Genomic DNA, 1263 nt, shown 5'->3' on the forward strand with positions numbered 1-1263 from the left:
CTGATCAGTCCCCAAGCGTTGCATTTACTCTGTCTATCGTTATTATAATTATATAAAAAAGGTGAAAAATCATTCATCTACTTCTACCGTGACTTCAGTCATGCAGGTTGAACAATAAATACATGCATCGAAAGAACAAAAGCTAAAAACAGAACTTAAAAGCAGTAAAGTTGCTGAATTCAGACAGTATAGAAAGAATTTAAATTTTATGCACCAATAATGTAAACCTATCACATAAACTTAACCTACTTTACATGTCAAGTTTAATACGGTAATCTCGAAAATAAAGTAATATAACTTTCTAAAATATAGGTTAAATTACACGTAAAAATTCTTTAAATTATATCACCGTACAAAACCTAATCCGTACAAAAATAACAAATAAAACAAGATTTTCCTTTTGGGAATTGACTAAACGAGGCAAATTGATCTTTGCTTAACATTAATTTAATAACCTCTCTCACAGGGTGTAAGAAAAACACCTCTGCAAGGGAAAAGCTCCAATCTCTTCTTCTTTACAAATCTGACCCATAAAAAGAACCAAAATAATTCCTGGCCTCATTAAACATAAAAAATAAAAATAAAAACTACAGTGAAGAAAGACGTTGAAAAAAGAGAAACAATTCAACAAAATTGCTTCATCTTAAACCCATCTTCTTCACCCAAAACCTATCACTACCACTATTCACTTTCCCTTGCTTTCTCTTTCAATTTTTGCTTCAGTATTTCTCTATCGAAGCATAGAAGTTAGTGATCGGAAAACAACTTCTTCACATGGAATAGTGATGCCCATGTCATGATCAAAGCCAAATTCCTCTTCAGCGCGCCGTAAGAGGCACTGAAACTCAGGGTGAGTTAAGAATGAAATTGGTATAATGTATCGAGTTCGGTTCTCTCCAACATAAACAGCAAAATGGCCTTTGGGGACGTCAAGGGGAAGACCATCTTCATCGTTATAGTCATGTTTCTTCCCCAAACTCGAACATTTTTTCAAGATTTGCTTTAGGACTGCAGTTTGCGGCAGCTTGTTTGTTTTTCTGATTGCCATTTTTTGCTTCACTTAAAGTTTTTAAGTAATGCAAATGAAAACAAGTTAGAGGGTTTTGGGACAAAAAGAGAAGCCCAACGCAACACTTCTTTGCTTGAGAGAAAGTGTTGTCAAAAAGTGGTGGTGATGAGGAATTGGAAGATGTAAAGGTATAAAGGAAAAGCTCTGTTTTTGGTTTATAAAATTTTTAAGGGTGAGAGGGGGTGGGGGAGAGA

General features: G+C 34.6%; 1 protein-coding gene across 1 annotated transcript; it reads right to left on the minus strand.

Annotated features, from left to right (window-relative positions):
* Positions 1 to 730: 730 nt before the first annotated feature.
* On the minus strand, positions 731 to 1048 carry LOC107765769 (protein SMALL AUXIN UP-REGULATED RNA 12-like). The gene has a single exon (XM_016584457.2). The coding sequence runs from the start codon at positions 1046 to 1048 to the stop codon at positions 731 to 733; it is 318 nt and encodes a 105-aa protein (XP_016439943.1).
* Between the last annotated feature and the right edge of the window lie 215 nt (positions 1049 to 1263).

Source organism: Nicotiana tabacum, chromosome 4 (assembly GCF_000715075.1).
Source record: "Nicotiana tabacum cultivar K326 chromosome 4, ASM71507v2, whole genome shotgun sequence".
Classification (NCBI taxonomy): Eukaryota; Viridiplantae; Streptophyta; class Magnoliopsida; order Solanales; family Solanaceae; genus Nicotiana; species Nicotiana tabacum.

What these genes read in the sequence shown, in the direction of transcription:
- LOC107765769 (XM_016584457.2), bottom strand. Translation starts at nt 1,048, where the DNA reads ATGGCAATCAGAAAAACAAACAAGCTGCCGCAAACTGCAGTCCTAAAG.